Source organism: Budorcas taxicolor, chromosome 9 (assembly GCF_023091745.1).
Source record: "Budorcas taxicolor isolate Tak-1 chromosome 9, Takin1.1, whole genome shotgun sequence".
NCBI lineage: Eukaryota > Metazoa > Chordata > Mammalia > Artiodactyla > Bovidae > Budorcas > Budorcas taxicolor.
Genome location: NC_068918.1, coordinates 59,496,932 through 59,519,004, shown reverse-complemented (window position 1 = coordinate 59,519,004; position 22,073 = coordinate 59,496,932). Strand labels below are relative to the sequence as shown.

The 22,073-nt window shown below is 35.9% G+C and overlaps 1 protein-coding gene across 1 annotated transcript; it reads left to right on the top strand.

The window, feature by feature from the left end:
* The first annotated feature begins 352 nt into the window (after positions 1 to 352).
* Positions 353 to 13,788, top strand: TMEM244 (transmembrane protein 244). The gene is made up of 6 exons (XM_052645613.1): positions 353 to 442; positions 2,005 to 2,090; positions 3,933 to 4,006; positions 7,191 to 7,316; positions 11,857 to 11,901; positions 13,694 to 13,788. The coding sequence occupies exons 1-6, from the start codon at positions 353 to 355 to the stop codon at positions 13,786 to 13,788; spliced, it is 516 nt and encodes a 171-aa protein (XP_052501573.1).
* The last annotated feature ends 8,285 nt before the right edge of the window (positions 13,789 to 22,073 follow it).

Here is a 22,073-nt window from a genome sequence, read left to right as displayed (position 1 = left end):
AGAAGATCAAGCCAGTCAATCCTAAAGGAAATCAACCCTCAATAGTCACTGGAAGGACTGATCCTGAAGCTCCAATACTTTACCCACCTGATACAAAAAGCTCACTCATTAGAAAAGACCCTGATGCTGGGAAAGATTGAGGGCAGGAAGAGAAGGGGGCAACAGAGGATGAGATGGTTGGATGGCATCACTGACTCAATGAACGTGAGTTTGAGCAAACTCAAGGAGAAAGTGAAGGACAGGTAAGCCTGGCTTGCTGCAGTCCATGCAGTCACAAAGTGTCAGACCTGACTTAGTGAATGAATACACACAAAAGAAGGGTCATGAAGGAAGAAAGAACAGGAGACAATGAATGGGAAATATTGAAGAGCACAGGGAGGTTGAGAACAATGGGCAGAAAGAGAAGGGATTTGATGAGCAAAGGGAAGTCTACAGACAAAGGGTATGAGAGGCCAAGAATGACATGGGGTGGGGAGAGAGAGAGGTAGGGTTCTGAAGGTCTCAAAACCCTGGAGTCTCATATGAACCCTGGGTTTCATATGGCCCTTTTAGGCCCAAGAGGTCACCTAGTTTTAGTAGTTGAAAGAAGTGAGTTGTTAGTAAATCTATAAATTTAATCCATTCAGCCAGTTGGTTGTGATGGGCTCTGTGCTGCTGTCTTCTCTTCTTGCCTCTACAGAAGGAGGGCTCCTTCTGTACCCAGTCAATTAAAAGACTCGGTCAAGTTGGTGGATCGGTTATTCAGAGAAAAGAGCCATCCTAAAGTGTTAAAGTGTTGAGTAAATAAGATGACTTCTTAAAAGATTCCAAAGGGGGACTTCTCTGGTGGTCCAGGGGTTAAGAATCTGCCTTGCAGTGCAGAGGCTCACAGGTTCGATCCCTGGCTGGGGAACTAAGATTCCACATGCTGTGGAACAACTAAACCCATGTCACGAATAGAGTCCGTGTGCCACAAAGGAAGATCCTGTGTGCTGCAACTAAGACTCGAACCAACCAAATAAACAAATTTAAAAAATAATTAAAAAAAAAAAAAGATTCCAAAGGAAAAGAACAAACAAAAAAATCCCATATGAAATGCTAATATTTTTACTATATTCACAAGAATATATTTTAAAAGATCAATAATGAAGTCTTCTAAACATTTTCAATTGCTCATTGGCTTTTCAAATGTTTATTCATATGAGCTGCCTATTTATATACCTTGTCCCTTTTTCATTGGTTTGTCTGTCTCTTTTATATTCAAATGTGTTTAAATATTGCAGATATCAATCCTTTGCCTGTGATATATGTTGCAAATGTTTTCTCTTGTTCTAGTTCTTGACATTTAAACCTTAAATCCATCTGAAGTTTATTTTGGTGTTTCATACAAGACTGCAATCTAATGAGATTTTTTTTTAATCTAGAAGTTAGACTATTTTCACAACACTATTTGTTGAATAATCCATCTGTTCCTCATTCATCTGCAGTTCTTCCTTCTTAAGTCTCACAGGTGGTAAAATCCTTCTCGGGACCATCTACTGTGTTTTAGCCAATTGCTCTGTAAATTCTAGCACAGGAATTTAACTATTGTTGTATACTTTTTTTGTTTATACTTTTCAAAATTTCTTAGCCTTTCTCATATTTTCCTATCATGGCAGCTGAGATTTAGAATCATTTCATCTGGTAAAAACAGAAATATTGACACATTATTGTAAAACATAAATTTTGTAAAATTTATGTAATTACATAAAAACATAAATATTGTTGTGGTAGATGATGGATAGTTAGTGTGGATTTATGTACTGCATTAATCCTTGCTGCAGACATGTACTATGCCAGCTTCTCTAGTCGGCAACACTTTTATTGTGTACTTTGAAGTCCTTCCCACCCCATAGGTCTCCAGGCAAAACAAGACTAGCCAACGTGACCTAGCAGTCATTCATTGTCTTTTGTTTGTCAGATTCCTTACTAACAACCATGTGAAAAAGCCCAGGCTCTTGGAGCTCACCCCTGTGTTCTCTGCAGGTTGTTTGGCAGAACCTTCTCATATGTGTCATCCTTTTTTACACTGTGTACTACGTGGTTCTGGGCATGTGCTATGTGATGCTCAAGTAAGTACAACATCACCTTCAAACAATTCAAAAGTTCCGATCCAACACAAAAGAAGTTCACATAGAATACTCAACGTGTATTCAATAAAGGGTGCAGATTTTTTCCCACGGTATATTTTCATTTTTTTTTTAAGTGAAACTAAGCAAATGTGTCATCTTTGAAAATGATATAAGTAGCAATCATGAAATGAATAGAACCAGGTAGGATTGTTCCTCTTATGAGGATGATCATAGAAAGAAAGTGAAGTTATTACTCCCTGGGCTGGTGTTGCATCAGAGATCAGAGGGCATTTGAACTAGAAGGGAATTTAGATATAATCTACATCCAATTTAAATGTTTTCTGTACATACTGGAAATAGCTTTAGAAGAGAGTCAGGAGATCTGCATTCCAGCCCAGGTTCTTACTAACTTCCTGAATCATCCTGACTAAGCCAGAGAGCTTCTCTTACTTCAATTATCTCCGTTTGTCAAGTGAAGGTAATAATCAAAAGAGAGTTATCATGAGGACCAAGTAATACATGTATTTTTAAAGATATTTTTAAGTGTGAGGCTTTTTTTTTAAGGTAATTTTTCTTTGTCTTGTTAGGGCTGGATTTTATCCTTACAGATTTGCTTGCCAATATATTGATTTCCTTGAAATACATTATGTATAGCTACAAAGAATTTCCTAGAAATTGATTGTACAACTGAATTTTATTATGTAAGCAGGGAATTGGGACTTTTCAATTTCAGTGTGCAAATCAATGCCCAGAAATGATTATATTGACTTTTGCAGTGGGGATGATGCTATAAAGCTTGCTTGCAGGCAAGCCCCCTGAGGAGTCTGGTATGTTCACACATAGTTTCAGCTATTGCCTGGGACTGGAGGTGGTGAGACAGTGCCTAGAGCAGTGAAGGTCTTAGAATAGTCAGAGTTCTCTGAGCATGGGATTCCACGGGTTTGTAGTTAATGTGAATCAGAGGTGAGGAATTTGAAGTAACTTAAAGCCCCAGGAGGCAGATAACTGATTGACCAGTTGCACACAACTACAAACTTAGGCATGGTAGGAGATGCAGAGTTTATAATCAGACTTAATTTTCTTTTTTTTCCATTTTAAATCATTTTACTTTTGTATTGATATACAGCTGGTTTACAATGTTGTGTTAGTTTCTGGTATATAACAAAGTGATTCAGATTTTTGTCCCATATAGATAATTACAAGATATTGAATATATTTCCCTGTGCTATACAGTAGGTCCTTGTTGTTTATTTTATATGCAGTAGCATGTATCTGTTAATCCCAAGCTTGTAATTTATCCCTCTTCAAGCCTTTCCCCTTTGGTAATGTAACTTTGTCTTCTGTGTCTACTATGAAAATGTAGACTCATCTTATGTCTAATGCGAGTGTAGACTCAGATTTTAGAACAGGAAGGGACCTCAGAGATTAATTGCTTCAATGTACAGGTAAGAAATGAAAGCTCAGAGAGGTTAAGCAACTGCCCAAGTTCACAGTTAACAGAATCATCAGAATTAGAGCTGGGCTCCATTGCTTCCCAGTATATGCCCTCATCACAGTATGAGGTTTTGCACCCACATTTGATGGAAGGGACCTCCAAGACTAGAGCTGACACCTCAAATACAATGAAGTCCACTTGGAGAACAGACTTCATTGGACAAAGAAGACAGTGTGGATAAAGAAGATATTTGGCTTCCATTCAAGTCAGCCAGTTTTTAAATGTGCCACAAAGTGATTAAAGCTGACTTGTCCTTGTATGGGAACACTTGAGATGCAAAATGTTAATGTGCAACCTTATGAATTACCTCCTCCAGAGTAAACTATTTTCATTTGTAACATCCTCAGGGTGTATGAGTTGGATGTCCTGGCACCATTTGATTTCAAAACAAATCCTTCATGGCTCAACACAAATTATAAAGGTAACTGGTTTTAGTTTCCAATCTTTGTTAATTAGTGAAATAAATGCTTCCAAAAATCAAAATAGTTTTTGTTTTAGAAAAATTTTAAAAATATCAAGCCTTCTTCTCAGCCATCTGTATCCTATATCTGACTCGAAAAATGTGGAAAAGTGCCATCAATTTTTTTTAAATGACTATTGCTAAAAGATTGAATAGGATGAAATAAGAGGATAGTTTTCCTAAATGAATTTTTATTTTAGTGATATTATGGATAAAATTTTGTGCATTAAATATTTTTCAAAGAAAAGGCAGAAAAATGGCTTAATGGAATGATGTAGAAAGGCATTTGTGACATATGAAATGGAAAATAAAGACTACAAAAGTGTTTTTATAGTATAATTATTCATTTTTGTAGAATAGAGTAAAATACATCATGTCAGTGGTAAGAAATCTGGAGAATTATGCAACAAACTGTTATCTCCCAGCTGGAATGACAGAGGACTTTCATTTTCTGCTTTGTACATTTCTGCTTAGTTTGATTTTTTTCCTTCCCAAAAATAGCATAAAACTTGTTGCAAAGGAAAAATGATAAGACAGAATATAGTAGGAAAAACTTTTTATCTCTTTTAAACTTACTATTTTTGTTGAAATAATTATTCTTAACATTCTGTTAAATTTCTTCCCACATTAAAAAAAAAAATGAATTGTGGATTCTTCAAACAGTGCAGTTCTTTAGAAAACCACTGGACATCTTTTTTTGGAACAAATATGCAAATATACAAAAATTGCCTGAAGCCAAATGTGACTTGTATAGGAAACTTGGTCAGCTAGAACTAGTGAATTTAAACTAAAAGTTTCAGAACAGCCTCTTCAAACGGGTAAGCTTTTTTTATGCCATTATTGATTCAATTTGGGATAGACAAAGATATCTTAGGACAAGAAATTTTCATTCTAATGAGATACGTGTTCTAACATTTTATCTTAACTTCTACTTCACACATTTCCCTATTGAAGATTGAATTAACTTTTTCTTCCAAGCGGATCCACAAATGATAATGAAATAGTCACAAGAAAGAGTTACATATGGGTTGTGTGTTTGGGGTAGAGAAAGAGATTTAAAATCCAACTGTTATTTAATTCTTGCATTTGAGATGGTTAGTGATAGATAGGACAATGACACAGGCTTATTGGAGAAAGCTGTGTTTTGACCTAGCAGAGATTAGTGAAAATCCTCAGAATGCCGTGCACAGTCAATGTCGTTCTCTCAAAAAACAACTAACATTTGTACAAAGATATCAATAAACCCTTAGCCTATTAGATCTTTAGTTTGGGGCTTGGAGAGATAAGTGTCATAACTCTTGAAAGTTATTGCTTTGAGCATCCAGACTTGTTTAATCTTGGAGATAAAATGTAAGAGTAATCTCAGAGCCTTGAGCATGTACTGAGGGTCAGGCTCTTGTCTGTTTCAACAGTTTTGTTACCTAGGAGATCAGGCTTAGCAAGGACACTGAAAAGTGTCAGTCCTATTGAGACATTTGACTACTAACATCTTTCCCTTGCATCATAGAGATTGGATTATAAACTGTTTTCGTTTTAAAATAAAATCCTCTCAACAGTTTTTGAGATAGATATGATAGTAATCCATTTCCCAGTTTATCAAGGAATAATTAGACTGACCTAGAGGTTATATTCCAACTCAAGATCATAGCACTCTTAAGCTATAAGGTGAGACTAGAACACTGGTATCCTGACTTCAAATTTTGTATGACTTCCTTTAAATCATGCTGTCTCATATCATAGACAAAGCACAATCCTCCTCTATCAATATATGTAAATACAGTTTGTTCAAGACTGAAATCGCTGTCTCTAAGCAGCTGCAAGTTAACTTGTAAAATCTGTAAATACTGATAAAACAGGCATCTCTATTTCCTTATAGTAACATGGAGGCTCCGTGAGCCACTGGTGAAGGCAGAAATGGAGATGTGATGGGAAGAGCTAACGGCACTACGATACCACTGTATAGCTCCTTCCACAGCCTTGAGTCCTAGAGATCAGGACATGCTATAATTGTAATTCCATACAATAGAAAAGGAGTTAGTAGGAGTTCTCCATTCAGTTTTAGAAATCTGTTGAGTTGAATGAAGTAGAATTGAAGAGGAATAAGTGTGAGGTCTTTTAAGAGGCTAGCACCTGAGACTTGCTTACTTATTTCATGTTTTGCTGACCCACTAGGCAATGGCTGGCATGTCTGTTAATAAATTACTTCTGCTCAATAACAGATCATGTGACTATTTTAATTTTAGCTTTGAAAGCAAAAAAAAAAGTAAAAAAGCCTGCCTGGACTGATCAATTCGTTAATTATTTATATGAGCATACCTATCATTTTCTGTGTTTTAAAAGAAAGGTAACTTTTATGGAAATTGATATCATTATGAAGGAAACTTGGTGGTATGTCACATGTATTTTCATTTTAAAGTTTGATGAATCTCATCTTTGGAACCACCACAATCTTAAGATCTATATCAAGGAAAAAGGCAAAGGTTGACTCTTCACATGTTCAAGGCTTTTAGAGATTTATGGTACTGACCCAGGAATAACTAGCTCTTTATATATGTTCAGGGAAAGCACTCTGAAAAAGCATTCTGGATTTAGAAAAGTACCTCCATCCACACAAGTCATTTATGAGACGTTCTTTCATCCATGGTTATCCATTATGTTTCCCAGATGACTATCTGAACATACTCTTTTATTACAAAGACACAAAGGAACTCATTTCCAAGTTAGGCAATAACTGGTACTAAAGAAACATTATTGTTCAATAAACTATTAACATCTTTTTTCTGAAAATCCAGAGCTGAATTTTTCATTAGTTTTTAATATATCTTCAAATGAGATTTGAAATCTAGTTACAGATCAGTTACATTGTAAATTTTCTTTATTGTATTTTACCTTCTAAAATGCTAAATATAAAGAATATAAACAGAAATTATGTACTGCTATTTCTCTATAAGTCTGACAGTTATTAAGAGATAGAATATTTTTAAAGTTCTTATTCAAATTTGAGGAATGTTAAGAGATGGAATGTTAAAAGTTCCTTACAAAATTATTTTTGCAGAATAAGTTGTGGTGGTCCTGTTACTCACTGTGTTTTAGAATTGTTAATTGCTCTAATTCCCAATAATTCTATTCTTCTTTTTATTTGCAGTTCTTTTAGTCTCAACAGAGGTCACCTACTTTGTTTGTGGATTACTTTTCGTTCTGGTAGTGGAAGAGTGGGTTTGGGATTATGGTATTTCAGTAACTATTCTTCATGTTGCCATCACTTCAACTGGTAAGCAAACTAAAATAAAGGAAACAAAATGCATTCAATCTGGATATTGTACCTATATCGACATATAAGAGTAAAACTTTATTGTATTCATAGTGTCCTCTGGTGGAGAAATAATAAAAACTGATGATAAAAGTTCTTCATCACCTCCCTCACACTTTCTCCCCCATCAGGTTCCTCTACCATTTTCTCAGAGAGGTTTTGATTAGCTACATTGTCCAATTCAAAACTGTATTGAACTGTTCACTTCAGTTCAGTTCAGTCGATCAGTTGTATCCGACTCCTCGCGACCCCGTGAATCGCAAAACGCCACGACTCCCTGTCTGTCACCGACTCCCAAAGTTCACTCAAACTCATGTTCATCGAGTCGGTGATGCCATCCAGCCATCTCATCCTCTGTCATCCCCTTCTCCTCCTGCCCCCAATCCCTCCCAGCATCAGGGTCTTTTCCAATCAGTCAACTCTTCTCATCAGGTGGCCAAAGTACTGGAGTTTCAGCTTTAGCATCAGTCCTTCCAATGAACACCCAGGACTGATCTCCTTGAGGATGGACTGGTTGGAGTTCCTTGCAGTCCAAGGAACTCTCAAAAGCATCAGTTCTTCGGTGCTCAGCTTTCTTCACAGTCCAACTCTCACATCCATATGTGACCACTGGAAAAACCATAGCCTTGACTAGATGGACCTTTGTTGGCAAAGTAATGTCTCTGCTTTTGAATATGCTATCTAGGTTGGTCATAACTTTCCTTCAAGGAGTAAGCATCTTTTAATTTCATGGCTGCAAGCAACTTCTGCAGTGATTTTGGAGACCCCCAAAATAAAGTCTGACACTGTTTTCACTGTTTCCCCATCTATTTGCCATGAAGTGATGGGACCAGATGCCATGATCTTCGTTTTCTGAATGTTGAGCTTTAAGCCAACTTTTTCACTCTCCTCTTTCACTTTCATCAAGAGGGTTTTTAGTTCCTCTTCACTTTCTGCCATAAGGGTGGTGTCACCTGCATATCTGAGGTTATTGATATTTCTCCTGGCAATCTTGATTCCAGCTTGTGCTTCTTCCAGCCCAGCGTGTCTCATGATGTACTCTGCATATAAGTTAAATAAGCAGGGTGACAATATGCAGCCTTGACATACTCCTTTTCCTATTTGGAACCAGTCTGTTGTTCCAGGTCCACTTCTAACTGTTGCTTCATGACCTGCATACAGGTTTCTCAAGAGGCATGTCAGATGGTCTGGTATTCCCATCTCTTTCAGAATTTTCCACAGTTTATTGTGATCCGCACAGTCAAAGGCTTTGGCATAGTCGATAAAGCAGAAATAGATGTTTTTCTGGAACTCTCTGGCTTTTTCCATGATCCAGCAGATGTTGGCAATTTAATCTCTGGTTCCTCTGCCTTTTCTAAAACCAGCTTGAACATCTGGAAGTTCATGGTTAACATATTGCTGAAGCCTGCCTAGGAGAATTTTGAGCATTACTTTACTAGCGTGTGAGATGAGTGCAATTGTGCAGTAGTTTGAGCATTCTTTGGCATTGCCTTTCTTTGGGATTGGAATGAAAACTGACCTTTTCCAGTCCTGTGGCCACTGCTGAGTTTTCAAAATTTGCTGGCATATTGAGTGCTGCACTTTCACAGCATCATCTTTCAGGATTTGAAACAGCTCCACTGGAATTCCATCACCTCCACTATCTTTGTTCATAGTGATGCTTTCTAAGGCCCACTTGACCTCACATTCCAGGATGTCTGGCTCTAGGTGAGTGATCACACCATCGTGATCATCTGGGTCGTGAAGATCTTTTTTGTACAGTTCTCCTGTGTATTCTTGCCACCTCTTCTTATTATCTTCTGCTTCTGTTAGGTTCGTACAATTTCTGTCCTTTATTGAGCCCATCTTTGCATGAAATGTTCCCTTGGTATCTCTAATTTTCTTGAAGAGATCTCTAGTCTTTCCCATTCTGTTGTTTTCCTCTATTTCTTTGCATTGATCTCTGAGGAAGGCTTTCTTATCTCTTCTTGCTATTCTTTGGAACTCTGCATTCAGATGCTTATATCTTTCCTTTTCTCCTTTGCTTTTCACTTCTCTTCTTTTCACAGCTATTTGTAAGGCCTCCCCAGACAGCCATTTTGCTTTTTTGCATTTCTTTTCCATGGGGATGATCTTGATCCCTGTCTCTGTGCAATGTCACAAACCTCCATCCATAGTTCATCAGGCACTCTGTCTATCAGATCTAGTCCCTTAAATCTACTTCTCACTTCCACTGTATAATCATAAGGGATTTGATTTAGGTCATATCTGAATGGTCTAGTGGTTTTCCCTACTTTCTTCAATTCAAGTTTGAATTAGGCAATAAGGAATTCATGATCTGAGCCACAGTCAGCTCCCGGCCTTGTTTTTGTTGACTGTATAGAGCTTCTCCATCTTTGGCTGCAAAGAATATAATCAATCTGATTTCGGTGTTGACCATCTGATGATGTCCATGTGTAGAGTCTTCTTTTGTGTTGTTGGAAGAGTGTATTGAAATGTAGCAGTTTTCTATTCTGTCTCATTCAACTTTTTATCAGTTGCTCCCATTCAACTTGTTATCAGTTGTAAAGGATTTGCCACTGTTAGAATTCTTTCCCTCCAAATCCTTTCTTGAAGCAGATATTGGCCAAAGACTGGGAGCTAGGGCCTGAGGAAATCTGTACTTCCAGGCTTGCAAACTTCCTAATAATTATTTTAACAAAAATATGACTTCCCTCATGGCTCAATGGTAAAGAATCTGCTTGCCAATGCAGGAGACGCAGGTTCAGTCCCTAGCTAGGGAAAATCTCCTGGAGGAGGAAATGGCAACCTGCTCCAGTATTCTTGCCTGGGAAATCCCAAGGGGATAGGAGCCTGGTAGGCTACAGCCCATGGGGTCTCAAGAGTCAAACACAACTTAGCGACTAAACCACTACCACCACCAGGTTCTAAGACTAAAGGGTTTTTATTTTTACTTGTGAGCTTTGGAGTTTGAATAAAACAGATTCAAATTCCAGTCCTTTCTGTCAGATGTTTGTCTAAGGCAAGATATAACATCATTTATATTGTTAGACATAATTGCCTCATCTACAAAATGGGTGGTATCTTGTGAAGCTTGTGTGAGAGAGGTTGTCTGACATGGCGTTTGGCCTATAATTACTAAGTAAAGGTAATTTTATCCATTCCTTCATCCATTTATTCAAGGTTTACTCTTCCCTTGTAACTTTTTATTTCTTACTGCCTTCCATTATTAAAGAGAAACACAGTAGTAAAAGCATGAGTGATAATCAACCACAAGTTATAATTCAATGTTATTATTATTTATTAACTACTTATGTTTAGTTGTTCAGTCATGACTGACTCTTTGTGATCCCATCAACTATAGTCCACCAGGTTCTTCTGTCCATGGAATTTCCCAGGCAAGAATACTGGAGTAGGTTGCCATTTCCTTCTCCAAGTTATCTTCCTGGCCCATGGATCAAACCCACACATCTTTCACTGAAGGTGGATTATTTACCACTGAGCCACATAATTGATTCCCAACTCTAATTAAATGAGAATAACGAGTTTTGATGTGAAGTTATCCTCACTGAAATCCCTCAAACTATTGCCTAAGGTTCACTGAAGGATGCTTGACTGTATGCTCCTGATTCAACAGGCCTTCATATTGAAGGAAGAGAGGAAGGAATTCCCACAGGCCCCAGTAGGACTTAGGAGTCAACTCTTGTTTTCTCTGGAATCCATGAGCTGTCCTCTTGCTGCAGGAGATTCTGTTTAACTACTCTGTAACTATTTAAATATCACTCTTATTTTCAGTGCTCTGATCTATCGATGGGTATAATCAGTCTCTGACTTAAGAACACACAATTTCAAAATGAATTGCTATGTCTCAGCCTCAGTGCTATTAGAAAATGCCAGTACATCAATCTCCTAGCATCAGTTTCCTCAGATACAAAGTCTTTTAGTAACTGGAGGACCAGTGAAGCCCATCTCAAATTCTCTGTTACTTTGGGGCTTAAGTTTTCCTGGAAGACAGTCATAGGATATTTTAAGAAGGATTTTGGAGCATATGCTGGCTCAGTCTTCAGGGTCTCAGCCTTCAGACAATAGGTTTTCTGGATCCAGAAAAGTTACAAGTTAATCATCCAACCTATGGCACATAGAAAACACTTTAAAAATATTGCTCAATAGATCTTTCAGAGGAAAGTCACCCAGAACTCCAGAGAGCCAGGCACTGAGGATTCAGAACAGTTTTAGGATCATTTCTGCTGCATATGACTTCAAGTCGACTGCGTGAATTTGACCTGAGAATCTGACAGATCATGACATCATTCCTAGGAGAGGAATTTCAAATACTTGACTTAACAAATGACTTTTTTAGACAATGACTTAAGTACCACTTTGGCGATACTTGATTTCATGAATATAGACAAGATTTCTCTTTGTTATGAAGATATGATTTGACCAAACAAGTATTTCTTCATGAGTAAAACAATAATGTGTATTTCAAAAATGAACAAGGCCTTTTTCTTTTCTATTGCAGTTATGCTGGAATTCCCCTTGACGTCACACTGGTGGGCTGCCTTAGGTACGTATAGAGAGATTAGATATAGATATATATTATATACATATATATTATATACATATATATGATACTTATTTAATAGAAATATATATTTATGAATAAACTAGTGGCATAAAATATTTTTGGGGGGTCAGATAATTGGACCAGATTACTCAATGGTTTTATCATTCTAGGATAAAACATTGGATATATATTTGTGACATATTCTTTTAGTTATCTTTCTCCATGAATGACAGTATAGTCTTTATAGTAGTACAGAAGAAGGAAAACTATTTTATCTCAATTTTTTTTATCCACCAACTGAACAACTGAATTCATCAGTCACATACGTAGTAAGAAAATTAGCCAAGTAAAAGTAGACTTCGCTAAAGCTTTTTCTTTGGATTAAGCCAGACACTGGCCTCAAAATATTTTTAGATTTTCTCTTTTCAGTAAGCTTGGCAATAGTTGTTATCTAATTATTGTCATGTTTATCAATGAGAAATGGGAATGCAGCACTTTACCACCTTCTTTCTCCTAAAGTTATCTACTTTTAGAACCAGTATTATTTATATTATTTACTAACCCCCTTCCCTCAAGTTTAATTCTCTACTTACCTTGCATATCCATAATTCTCCAATATTGTTTAGTGCATACAGAAAACACTTGTAGAAAGTAGATTTTTTATTTTGCATAAACCTTTCCAAGATGTCAATTTTTAATAAATCAGAAAATATGATACTGAAAGAAATACTTTAATGAGCCCAAGTGGAAATCATCTTGTCTCTATGGAAAATAAGAACTTCTCTCTGGGGATTTTATTTACAGTACTACAAAATTTATTGAGGCCTAGCCAGCTTAGTCACATATCAAATGCAACCCTGATGACAAGGAAAGTCAACTTTGGCATAATGAAAGAACTTACAGAATTTGCTAAAATAATTGGGTAACGATTTCAGTTTCAATAATCAAGTTTGGATTCCTCAGAGGACACTTGCCCAATGATGTCCAAGGTAGCCTTCTTTGGTTTTTATTTGCATTAACAATTTAAAAGTAAGAGAATAGTGGCTAAACATCTTGGAAATTCTATCTTGTGGTCTCACACTGGATGTGCATCTTTGTGCGGGGAAGTTGTGTGGTCCTGCCAGGCCTCTGATTCACAAAGGGCACTTACCTCAGCGACTTTTACTTTTCATGGGAGTTACGGAGTTACTGCCTTGCAAGGAACAACAGATTTATGGGAGCCCTGTAAGGCTAGATTAATATTTTAAAACAAACAAGAATCATTAGGCCAATGAAATCAGAGCTAAAGGCATTTTCATAAAACCAAATAGCTCAGGTAGGTGGAATTCTTGTGTTCAAACTCTTTTCTATACTCAAAAATAGTTTCCACATTAGTAAGCACGTTTTTCTTTTATAATTAAGAGGGGGAAAATACCTTATAAAGAATATTTTAAAATAGCAACAACACAAACAAATTGCAGGTCACATGAGCTAAAAGAATTGAGAACTGTAAATTCCTTGGCATGTGCTTTGACTCTGTTGCCTTTGAATTTCTGAGTTTTAAGAGCTCCTTACCATTAATTTGACAGAACCATGCACCTATTCCCTGAAGGAAGTTTTGAATTTCAATAATTTACCAGCACAGAATACATACCTACTCTCTTTTAGCTGAATCTATAAACTCATCTATTGCAAATGCTGTGTCAGTTTCAGGAACATTATTTTAGTCATGATGATTGTTCTTATTCATAATCTCACCAATGAATTATTCATTATTAGTAGTTAACCAAAACTTCCCCTTCATTACTTGCAGGATTCGGCTTAATTTCAATGATATGCGGAGGCCAGACTTTAGCATACTGTTTGTTCAAAGATAATTTTATCTATCCAGATCTGGATGATTTCTAACAGGACAGCCAATTCTATGTTATTACATATATGGTATCCAAGCTAGATTGTATTTTTTCTTCATACCTATATTCAAGGTTGAATTTATTCTAGATACGTTTTAACTGTAATAAGACTAGATGCTTTTTAACTGTAAAAAGAAACAAGAGAAATTAATGGAGAGCAAATGAATCCTAGTAAAGAATTCATGAGCAAAATATGCAAAGTCATAAATACAGTGTTTCCCAAAGTATATTCCATAGAACCCTAGTTCCAAGCAATGTTAATAATGCCTTGTAAAGAAAAGTTGCATGTTTAAGTATTTTAGTAAAACAGACTTATTTATTTTGGACTTCTTAGAATCTTTAACATGCTATTGCGAACACAGCATCACTAAGTAGTAGTTGATAACCTCCTGTGTTGTTTCTCAAACATATTTGACCAGAGGCACAGTTTAGAAAATGCTGATATGTCATGTGGAAACTATAACATAGAAAAAGGCAGATTTGAAATTACTGCAAATCCCTGTAACCAGAATTAGATTTTTATTATTGTCCCACAGTATCTGTTAGAGCACTTCTTATGAGAATATTGCCTTCTAAAAAGTGTTAGTGCCTACATCTTTCTTTAGATTATGGTGTTTTAATATAATACTTCTCAAAATTTGATGTGTATTTGAATCACCTGGAGATCTTGTTACAGTGTGGATTTTGGTTTAGAAGGGCTGGAATGGAGCATGAAATTCTGTATTCCTAACAATTATTGGGAAATGCCTGTGCTGCCGGTCCACGGACCACACTTTAAGAAGTAAGGTCTCAGCAGTTTGAACGATGTATTTTTTAAGGTTGTCTAGCTCTGTACTGTCATCCTATGGTTTTTATATCATGGTTATTCAATAAATGCTTGTTGAATTGTATTAAAACTGAGCTGAGTTAAATTTATGTATCTAAAATTTATATGTTTAAGACATATTTATATGTCAAATATTTCCCGCTTTTTAGTACAACTAAAGATGTGCATATACAAAAGAAATGTACAACATGGTTACAATTAAAATGTAAGCATAGGAAAAATGATAGGAAAGTGACAACTCCCCTTGTCCCCCAACCCCCACCCCCAACACACACACTCCCACAAAAACATCTTGGGAAACAATTAGAAGCTATCTCTAGAATTGTTTCCAAAATGGATCTTTTTATCCTAAAAGTCTATTTCTTCCTTAAAGACATGCATTCAACCTCTAAGAAACGTCATGCTAATTGTATATATTCCAGAAAACCTTCCCAAAACTACTTTGTGTTAATCAGCTATTTGTTAAATGATTTAAGCTTCTTGTGCACATGTAAGTATGAAAATAATGATATTGTCTCCCTTTCTTCTGTCTCACATCTACTGACTCACACAAATTTTTGTTTTCCGTCCATTATTCCCATTCTTCCTGTTAATTTCCTTCAAAATGTTTGGTTATAGAAGTATCAAAATCTGTAACTCATTTAAATCAGTCAAGGAGCTGTAAATTTCATCTTTAAAGGAAGGTAGGATACGGTAGCTAGGAAAGGGTAAGCATTATGATCTTTGATTCCTTGGTTAAAACCCCACTGACAGCACAAAGAAAACTGTATTGTCAGTGATACATAAAACTGAATCTTGCTTTGTGAAAAATGCAAATATCGAACAAACCATAAATACACTAATGAAAAAGACTGCCCCTATATTAACCCACACTTGGAAGAAATTTACAGAAACATTAAAGCTGCTTAAGTAAATTTGATAATTTAAAAAAATTTGGTTGATTAAGTACTTTTTAATATAATGAGAATTGTTAAACTAGTAAATTAGAATAAGAATCTCTCTAGACTCAGAGGACCTTAAAATCTTGTCATTCTGTAGTATAGCTTAATTAGCATGTTTATTTCTAGGATTAGGAACCCATCTGCTCAGGTAATTACCATTATGTTAATCTTTCTCTTTCTGTTCTCCTGATCACAAGTTTCTTCTTTTTTGGTTTTCCTCTTTTACTCATTAAAATAATTATTATTGTCTATTAGATGACACCACCTAATACACAAAAATTTAAAATACAATTGGGATGCATATTTTAATTTAAAAATACTATACATCTGACATATCAACTATATATTCACTTTGGTTTTTATTCCTGTATATATATATAAATTTATATATATATATAAATAAAATATATATATATTTATATATATATTTATATAAAATATATATAAATTTATATATATATAAATAAATTTAATTTTATATATATACTTTTTTCTCAAAGGTCAAGAGTCATGCCCATTTAATTTACTTTTCCAGTATTCCATATAGAATCATAAGTGGGTAGGATCCTATGCTATATTTTGATGCATATTTTTCAGGCAAGATTGATACTATTTTCATAGTTTAAAGAATGATAATATTTTTGTATTATGTATAACCACTTCCTAAATATGCTTTGAAGTTATTATACTCCACAGTGTTATCTTATAAATTAATTCTCACATTTTAAAATAACATTTTACTTAAAAGAATTATTTCTTAAGTGTATGAACCTATCTTTACTTGTATTGATTGTGATCCTAAAATACATATGAGGACTATTTTCACATTTGTAGTCTAAAGATTAAACTTCTATCTAAAATGTTATGGGTTTTGCTCAACTTATTTACCTTACTAGCTGAATTGATAAATTCAAAATTTGTTTGGTATCCCTCTAAAGCTGCAGAGATTACCCTATAGAAGTGAGAAGACATATACTTTGTGACAGAGGATTTTATAGCAAATCTTAAGGAAAAAATAAATGCACTTCCTAAAGTTGTTGCTTTATAAACTTTGTATACCTCAATCGCCAGGTAAAATAATATAAAACAAAAGCATACATAGATCCTTTTAGTAAAAATTGTCAGGAAAAGGAGGAAATGCAACTTGGTTCACATGAAGATAATATGTTATATAGATTTCTACTGCAGAAAAGGTCTCATAAAATATGTAAAAATTTGGGAATATTCCACATTTTGAATAGAGGACAATAAAGTATTTCCAAGTATTATGCCTCACTTACCTTAGTTCTTCCTTTCCATTTGCCTTTATTCTATCTAAATTTTCCCGATGGTTTAGTAAAATGATCTCTAATCAAATCATCTTTAAAAACAGAGTTAATTACCATCTGACTTTCTTCTTGGTGAAGAATATTCACCCTGCCGCATATGCTCAATACTTCAAACAGGAAGGAACTGAAAATATTATCCAATAACTTAAATGACAGCTGCACAAAATATCAGCTTATTAATCTAGCCCATATTCATGAAGCGGGTATCATATTTGATCATCACAATAATATATTTAACTGTGTTCTTAATGGCTGTATATATCTCTATAATATAAATACAGTACAACTTATTTAGCCATTTCCTTTTTACTGATGCTTAAGTTTTGTATAATTTTTTCTCATGTTAAGTAGATAGACATTAGACAGCTTCTCAAATTCTCAGATAAAATGGATCACCAGAAGTGAAATTATTAGACCATATGGCATGAATATCTTTTAATTATTGAAAAATATTTCCAAATTGCTATTTACAATGTTTGAACCAATGTGTTCCCCCAACAAAAGTATGAGTACCAATTTTACCATACCCCTCTCACATTAAGAACTGTCATTTTTACACTATTAACATGCATCTAATAAAATGATAATTTTACAATGCATATCAACTCCTAGGCAATAGGGATGTTCAAGTATCACATAGGTAAAGCATCATACCTGGTAGTTGTTGATCTTTAACCAGCTTTGTTGGGTAGACGGTAGGGCGTTAAAGGAGAACTTTAAGCTATTTGAAGGCAGGTATATGGTTTTGTTCAATGCTATACAACCAGTTCCTAGAACAGTGTCTGGGTTGTGTCATACATATCAGAGGTACAATTAAATGGGGAGGAAAAGCAAATACATTTTTTTCTTGCTTCAGAGCTGTTGGCTACAATCCTTCAAATTAGTTGCACATTGGAAAACTCCCCTGGCACACCTGGGAAGGGATTGATTGTTTTACTGATCCAGTCAAAAGGAAAAGAGAAGCATAGGTTGCTCTCTGAACAAAGAAGGTACCCAGTAACAAGGGAGTAAAATGTTAAACTAAATATAAGTGGACAAACTGTACCTTCATTGTACTCATTGAGAGTGGACTCAGAAAAAAAAAAGAAAAAAAAACATGTTTACCTCTTAAAGCTCTGTGAGTAATGCGTATTTTATACAAACTCTTTGGAGGAGATGAGAAGAGGGTTGCATTGCACTCACTACAGCACACTCACTTGTCTCCTCACTAGACATCCTGGCTTCCTTCTGTAGCTGCTGTCAATGGCCAGGTCCCTGTTCCCTTCCTCACTTTGTCTCTGCTGCTGCTGCTGCTGCGGCTAAGTCGCTTCAGTCGTGTCCGACTCTGTGTGACCCCATAGACGGCAGCCCACCAGACTCCCCCATCCCTGGGATTCTCCAGGCAAGAACACTGCAGTGGGTTGCCATTTCCTTCTCCAATGCATGAAAGTGAAAAGTGAAAGTGAAGTCGCTCAGTCGTGTCCAACTCTTCGCGACCCCATGGACTGTAGCCTTCCAGGCTCCTCCGTCCATGGGATTTTCCAGGCAAGAGTACTGGAGTGGGGTGCCATTGCCTTCTCCACACTTTGTCTCTACACAACCTCTAAAAACACTGTATGTTCCAAGCAAATCAGATTCTGACTGCAGCTAATATATACTAGTAATATAAACAAAATTCTTATCACTGGGACTTCCCTGATGATCCAGTGGTTAAGACTTTGCCTTCCAATGGATGGGGTGCAGGTTCGATCCCTGGTCGGGGAGCTGAGATCCCACATGCCTCAGGGCTAAAAAAGCAAAATATAAAATAGAACCAGTATTGTAGCAAATTCAATACAGCCTTTAAAAACGGTCCATATTAAAAAAATCTTTTGAAAAACTATTAAAAAATAGTAATCATTGCCTGAAGGAAAACTATTCTTTGTTTTCCAATTATGTCACTTCAGGTATCACCTTAACCTATCCCAAATGACTTTCCAAAATATTTACCCCACCAAAAGAAATCTAGTCTCTTCTCAGGGCCAAATTTTGCTAATTAAATGGAAATACTTTTTTGTGTGTTCTGGAGTATCTCTATCCAACAGAACTTTCTGCAGTGGTGGAAGTGTTCCATTTATCTGTACTGTCCTGTACAGTAGCCACTAGCTACATATGCCTGCTGGACTCTTGAAAGGTAGATACCATGACTGAGGAACTGAATTTTAATTTAATTTTAATTAGTTTAAATTTAAAACTAGTGGCTAGTGTATTAGACAAGATGGGAGCATCTCCTCGTTTATGAAGGAAAAAATAGTTTCACCTGCAGGTGTTTTAACTCAACCCATCAGGCTGAGTTTGAGGCTGAGTTACTTAGGGCAAAAAGATCCATCTTTAAGGAAAGGGAAAAGTGCATAGAAAACCCAGAGATTGTCATGCCAGCTATGATGCATAAAGACTGTGTGTACATTGTCTAGTAATATACAATGTGGGGCTTCCCTTGTGGCTCAGCTGGTAAAGAATCCACCTGTAATGGGGAAGACCTGGGTTCGATTCTTAGGTTGGAAAGATCCCTTGGAGAAGGGAAAGGCTACCCACTCCAGTATTCTGGCCTGGAGAATTCCATGGACTGTACAGTCCATGGAATTAATTTAAGGGCTTCCCTGATAGCTCAGTTGGTAAAGAATCCGCCTGCAATGTAGGAGATTCCGGTTCAATTCCTGGGTCAGGAAGATCCCCTGGAGAGGGGATAGGCTGCCCACTCCAGTATTCTTGGGTTTTCCTTGTGGCTCAGCTGGTAAAGTATCCACCTGCAATGTGGGAGACCTGGATTCCATCTCTGGGTTTGGAAGATCCCCTGGAGAAGGGAAAGGCTACCTACTCCTGTATTTTGGCCTGGAGAATTCCATGGACTGTATAATCCATGGGGTCACAAAGAGTCGGACACAACTGAGCGACTTTCACTTTCACTTGTACAATGTGTTGGTATCTGGAGAAGGGAATGCAACCCACTTCAGTATTCTTGCCTGGGAAATCCCATGGACAAAGGAGACTGGTGTGCTACAGACGGTGGTATCACAAAGAGTCTGACGCAACTGAGCGACTAACAAACAACAAATAAGCTAATAGACGAACACTGAGGCAACTAGTGGCATGACAGACTGTATTGCAGATACTACATTTTGGCGACTTGTCAAAGGTGCTTCGAGATTAGAAAATTTCCAGTTGAAAGTGCACATGACAATACTAAATGTTGTCAAGGATGAAGAGAAAAGAGATTGTTCAAACACTGCTGATAGGAACTCAGTAGGTACAACCTCTTTGGACGTATCTATGACGTATGCCTGTGGAGGATACAGGAGCCCCACATGTCAACTTGCACATGGGTACCCTAGAGAAACTCCTGCACGAGGACAAAATGTGAACTACAACATTGTTTATCATAAAGTAAATTGAAGAAACATAAATGTCCATCAATGAGCATTGATTTTTAAAAAATTATTATTAGGTAAAATACTATGTAGCACTTTAAAGAAACTAATAAGAATTTAATAAATGAACATGATAGATCTCAAAAATGTTTGTGAAAATAATAAAAGTACATGTTGATTTTCTTGTGTAGATTTTTAATGTGCACATAAATATTGCTGCATATTATGTATGGGTGCATATATATATGGCAGGAGTGGTGCTGTGATTCATATCAAATTCTTGATACCAATTGCCTGAACATATGGTTATAGTGTCTAGAAGCGGAATACAAAGAGAAAGATCAGTTTAAGTGTTCAGTATGTTGATTTTGAGCTAAAGGCAGGATCTTCAAGTGGAAATATCCCTTTGGATATCGGCTAACATGTTTGTGAAGCTAAAGTTAATGATTGATCAAACTATCATAATAAAAAGACAGTTTGCAGATGTCTATAATGTGAAAACTTAAAAAAGTTATCAAGTCATTAAAGATTATAATTCTTAGGTTTTTCAGTTCCCAATGTAGAAAATAAGGTAAATTATATATAATATAGTTTAAAATAAACATAGCTGAGATTTATTTTCTGAAATGTGATCATCATCACACAATTCTTTATTGCTGTGAAGATTAATGAGCTGTTGACCGATGTAGTTTTTTCTATGAAGTCAGTCTCAAACACACTTCCAATTTTTATAGGACATTTTTGTATAATAAGGAGCTGTAATAATTTTTAAACTCAGCTGTTTTTCATACTATTTATAAAATCCAAACAATCTGATTTGGTAATTATATGGAAGTTGAACTCACTATGTTCATTTTTACTGAGAAAGTGGTGCAAAGTTTTGATTTTGTCATTTGGACTGGTAATGTGAATTCATTTCATAGTTATTTTTAAAAAGTTATTTATTTTTAATTGAAAGATAATTGCTTTACAATATTGTGTTGTTTTCTACCAAACATCAACATGAATCAGCCATAGTTTTACCTTTATTAACATGTGTTTCCTACAAATGAGTCCTGCTAGTCACAAGGGAAATGTCTCTGAGAAATAATGGACTAACACATAATGGATACTCAAAAACAATTTTTTGAATTGAGTGTATGAATGGTCACTTGTAGAAAACTACTAGAAAAATAAATCCAAGACCATATTAATAGTAATTCAATTCTATAATATTTCTGTATGAATAACTGAGTATCAGTGGCATTGTAGATGCTCAGTGAGTACCGAATGAATAAATGAATGGATACACTATGATTATAGTTTTCACAAAAGTTCAGTTAATGATTTTTAGCCTACCTCTTTACTACCAATGAAGTACATCAGCTATATAAAGCACTATACAAATTATATCAGTGAGAACCTTAGATTGAAAATGACAGAAACTGATCTTAAGAATAAAGATATTTATTGATTTATGTGTTTGAAAAATCCAAGATAACGTGACTTCAAGTGAGGTATGAAATGACAGCTCAAGATTTTGTTTGTTTCTTTCTATTTTCCAATCTGTCTCCTTGTTTAGGTTCATTCTTGGCAGGTTTCACCTTAGGTGTTTCTTGTTTGATTGCTCATATTCCTTGTTAGATCCAGTGGGAAAGAGCAAGGATGTTTCTTTCCCAGAAGCCTCCAATCTTATTAGCTCATTCTGGGTCCTGAGCCAGTCACTGTGGCCAGGGCAATGGGATGCACTGATTGGCTTAAGACAATCTGAGCACTTCCTGTCTAGAGGGTAGGAGGGTGGGAAGAGAGTGTCAGCTTCT

Excerpts from the sequence above, each read along its gene's own strand:
- TMEM244 (XM_052645613.1), top strand. The coding sequence starts at position 353 with ATGGGAAATATTGAAGAGCACAGGGAGGTTGAGAACAATGGGCAGAAA. Across the intron at positions 2,091-3,932 it reads ATGTGCTATGTGATGCTCAA|GGTGTATGAGTTGGATGTCC; the intron begins GTAAGTACAACA and ends TAACATCCTCAG. Across the intron at positions 7,317-11,856 it reads TGTTGCCATCACTTCAACTG|TTATGCTGGAATTCCCCTTG; the intron begins GTAAGCAAACTA and ends TTTCTATTGCAG.